General features: G+C 31.6%; 1 protein-coding gene across 1 annotated transcript; it reads left to right on the forward strand.

The window, feature by feature from the left end:
- The first annotated feature begins 250 nt into the window (after positions 1-250).
- On the forward strand, positions 251-3,648 carry LOC130445874 (alpha-1,3/1,6-mannosyltransferase ALG2-like). Its single transcript, XM_056781762.1, has 2 exons — positions 251-454; positions 2,554-3,648. The coding sequence occupies exons 1-2, from the start codon at positions 251-253 to the stop codon at positions 3,646-3,648; spliced, it is 1,299 nt and encodes a 432-aa protein (XP_056637740.1).
- Positions 3,649-4,070: the final 422 nt, after the last annotated feature.

Below are 4,070 nucleotides of genomic sequence, written 5' to 3' on the forward strand. Positions count from 1 at the left end.
GTAATTGTACAGTCTAAGAATCTACTGTCATCAGTTGATTGTAACTTGTTAAAAAATAATCGGTTGATGATTTAGTGATCAAACGATTCGATATTGATTTTTAATCGATAAATAATCGAAATATTAGATTGAATGGTCTTTCGTATTAGACAGTTGTTACAACAGTGAGCTTTGAATAATGTGCTGTCAAAACACGTCAATTTCCAAGCACAAAAAATGCACATTTGACAGAACTAACAAAAATTTCGAAATGGACGTGGTACAATATGAAAATGAAAACCCATCCATCAATAGATCCGAAAAACCCCATGTGGTCATCCTACACGAAAGATTAGCAAGGAAAAAAGAAGATAGATACATGCTGAACATTGCTCTGGCTTACCAAAAAATCGGATATAAAGTTACGATATTAACGTCGCATTACGAGAGAGATCATTCTTTTACTGATATAAGGGTACAATATTTTGATTTTTAAAGTTTTCATATCGTTGTCGATAGAACCAAAAAGATTCTCAATAATTTCTAGTTATTTCTTTTTATCGTTCAACTTAAATAGACCTATTATTTCAAAACATGATTATTACATAACAATTTTAGTGCATATAATAATAAAACACAAATTTTTGAGAATCTTACTCAAATTTAGTTGAGTGTTTGTTAAATATAAGGAAGCATCTTCATTATGAAGCATCTTAAATGATGCCATATTATCGTTAATGTTGTTTACTTAATCATATTAAATTTTGAGAAAACTTTCGCTTGCTAATTATATCATTTTTAAATTGCTTTTCCCTTAATATAAATCCCCATAAAATGAGAAAAATACTCGCTCAAGCTAATTAAACGAGCAAATGAATCCAAATTAAAATTGCTTCTTTGTTGGAGATGTTTTCACTAATAAAAGCCTCGATCTTTTTTAATTTCTCGACAAAATACAAGACTTATAGTCTGGGGAAATTTGGAACACCACATAAATTTTTCGGAGATGAAATATCATTTCCTCATTGAAAGTATATCGATTCCCAATCACTTTTAAGCATTCTTCAATAAATTAAACTTGTGACACAGCTTGCAAACACAGCTAAGGGTAATCAAAATTTGAGATATTTATTTTTTGTTTGCTCGTTCAAATCAAAATTCAACTTGATAAAACTAGACTTGTTTCAAACATCAGTTTTTCGAAAATTCGTCAAAAGTTTGTGCAAATATTAAAATAAAATTGATATTATACGAAAGTATGAAGGAAATGCTGCTAAAAAATTGGTGTCCTCAATTTTTGAAAATTAAAAATGGTGTCCACGTGAACTAAATTCATATATGTAATGTTTTTTTTTTCAATTCTGAAATACAGCTTCAAACAACAGTAGACAGTAGCAACAAAAACTTGCTCATAAATTTTTTACCAATTGGGCTAAAAAAAATATTATTTCAGTTTCAGTTTTGAATTATATAAAAGGACCTCTTAGAACTGCACATTTTGAGGAAAAATTTATTAATTTGATCATTACAAGCCGCATAACGAAAGTCAAAATTCTCTACGTACTGATATAATTCTGTAAGGAATGTTGAATCCTTCAATGATCCTTTAGGTTATTTATTATATAATTATATCTATAAAATAAAAAAATGAAAAGGATAAAAGTATGCCACGTGGGGTTGGGCGTCATAAAGGAGGGAGAAACATTACAAATTAAGGGGTTAAATTTTTTTCGGAAATTCAATTTTATCACGTTTATGCACATTATTTTTTGTTGACGCAAAAATAAAAGAAATATAAGCGTGCAAAACTCAACCTTAGGTGTAATTGCAATCTACATCACAAGCTCCAGCAGAACTTATTACAGAATTTAGGAGGTTCATTTTTAAATGGATGTAATATTCTGTTTCATAGAAATAGATGTGAGGTTAATTCTTCGATGTAGCTCTCCCGGACTATTACACACCCACACGAAGACATTTGCATCAAAAAATTCAATCCGTTCTGTTTCATTTATGCGTCCTCATAGGAAAATACAACAAATTTTTATACGTGATACCAAATCAAATTTTCAAATGGCAGTTAATTTTTCAGTTGAATCGTTCTCCAAATAATAATTTAAGAACAAGATTCACAACCTCCAAAACTTCAGTGATTCATTCTCATACATTTTTTGATTGATATTCAGAAAACGAAAATTGTAAATACACTAAGGTGACCCCATTTTAAATCCGACACTCAGTATATCACAGCGGTGTCAGTTAAAAGTAAAAGTGTTTTTACGCATGAAATGCAAAACCACAATTCTTAAACTATTACATTAAACTTTCGTCGCCTTGGAATGTAGTACTTTACTCATGTGATTATATTTTTTTAGCGTGAAACAAAATTATAAAAATCTTGTGCTTAGAATTAACTAACAGAAATGATTAAATCCGCGTGAATTTGCTGACTAGTTGTGTAGCGATTACTCAATTTAAGTCTCATATTCAAACTAATTCTACGAAAATTATATAATTAATGATGATAAAGTCTATTAAATAAATTTGTGTTTCTAATCACAAAAAAACGTTTAGTTTTCAGATGGAATTTGCATCGAATATTCGGGTTGGTGGATACCACGAGCCATCTTTGGACTTTTTAGCTTATCGTCATTTCGAGCGGTGTGGATGGTGTTGAGATTATTGATGTGGCCACCAAAGCCGAAGCCAGAAGTAATAATTATAGACGTCAGCCTCTTCACCCTTTATCTACTCAAATGTTTTTCCAGCTATAAAATATTTTTCGTGCACAATTTCCAAGAATTAAAGAGCTTGGACGCTTGTTTCGAGCATACTAAAATCAATCCATCTTTGTTCGAAGCAAAATGGATCAAACTCGCCGATGAAATTATCGTAGAAACCGTCGGCTTCGCTGAAATATTAACCAAATCGTATCCCACACTAACAACCAAACCGAAAATTCTGTATCCTTCCATAGATCTTGGTTTATGGAAAGAGCCGGGAATAAAAATACAGAGAATAATACCGGATTTGTTAGACGATACGATACTATTTCTTACCGTAGGTAAGTTCCGACGATCGTCAAATTTCAAATTATCTTTAGACGCATTCGAACTTCTACTAGAGTTGATAGACGACAAATCAATAACTAAGCGATTTCAGTTGGTTATCGCAGGAAATTGTAAGACGTTGGAAGAGAAATTTCATTACAGCGAACTGATGGCTATCACAAAACAAAGAATTTGTGCTGCTCAAGTCACTTTTTTAAGACAACTACCGATAATACACGAAAAAACTTTGATAATGGAATCAGCGATAATGATCCATCCTGCTAAAAATGATGTATATTCTGATTTTATCCTCAAAGCTATGTCTTTAGGAAAACCAATAATAGCCACGAACAAGGGCATCGCATCTAAAATATTGGTACATAGGCTCTCTGGTGTTCTCCTTGATCCCGAGCCGAAAGTTATAGCACTTGCTTTAAAAAAATTGATGGTGAATCCACATTTGCAGGTTTTTTTAGGCGATATAGCTAAAGAGACCTTCGATAAATCACACTCATTCGAAGCTTTTTGTGGGGAGATAAGTAGTATTATGAAGAAGCCGCAAGAAGTTACATCAAATTCAGAACGTAACGGTGAAACTTCACTTGTTTCAGATAACTAGTATAATGATTATTTTATTAATTCAAATTTCTGTAATTGTACCAAACTGATGTAGAAATTTTTACATTAAAAGAAGAAATTGATGAAGAGTTTTTAGTTTCGAATCTGTTTATAAATGAAACAAGTCTGTAAATATCCATCACCACATACTCTATATTAAACAAAATTAATCTCCCCAATTATTTTATCCAAAAAGTGAAAAGTTGATTTTATTCTACAGGGTATTGAATTTTTATCGTAGTCTCCATCTCTCATTTGCGTCTCTCTGAATATCTGAGGTGTTCAAGTTTCTTCATTTTCCAGTTTTCTTTGTAAGCACCTCCACAATGAAACCGACAGAAATCATTCATTATCAGCGATATGTCGACCAACTAAATCATCTACAGAGTGTTACGGGATTTAAAGCAATGTATTCGGGAGTGA

This window comes from Diorhabda sublineata, chromosome 6 (assembly GCF_026230105.1).
Source record: "Diorhabda sublineata isolate icDioSubl1.1 chromosome 6, icDioSubl1.1, whole genome shotgun sequence".
Taxonomy (NCBI): Eukaryota; Metazoa; Arthropoda; class Insecta; order Coleoptera; family Chrysomelidae; genus Diorhabda; species Diorhabda sublineata.

What these genes read in the sequence shown, in the direction of transcription:
- LOC130445874 (XM_056781762.1), top strand. Translation starts at nt 251, where the DNA reads ATGGACGTGGTACAATATGAAAATGAAAACCCATCCATCAATAGATCC. An exon ending in ATTCTTTTACTGATATAAGG is followed by an intron (nt 455 to 2,553) that starts GTACAATATTTT and finishes AAAAACGTTTAG; the next exon opens with TTTTCAGATGGAATTTGCAT.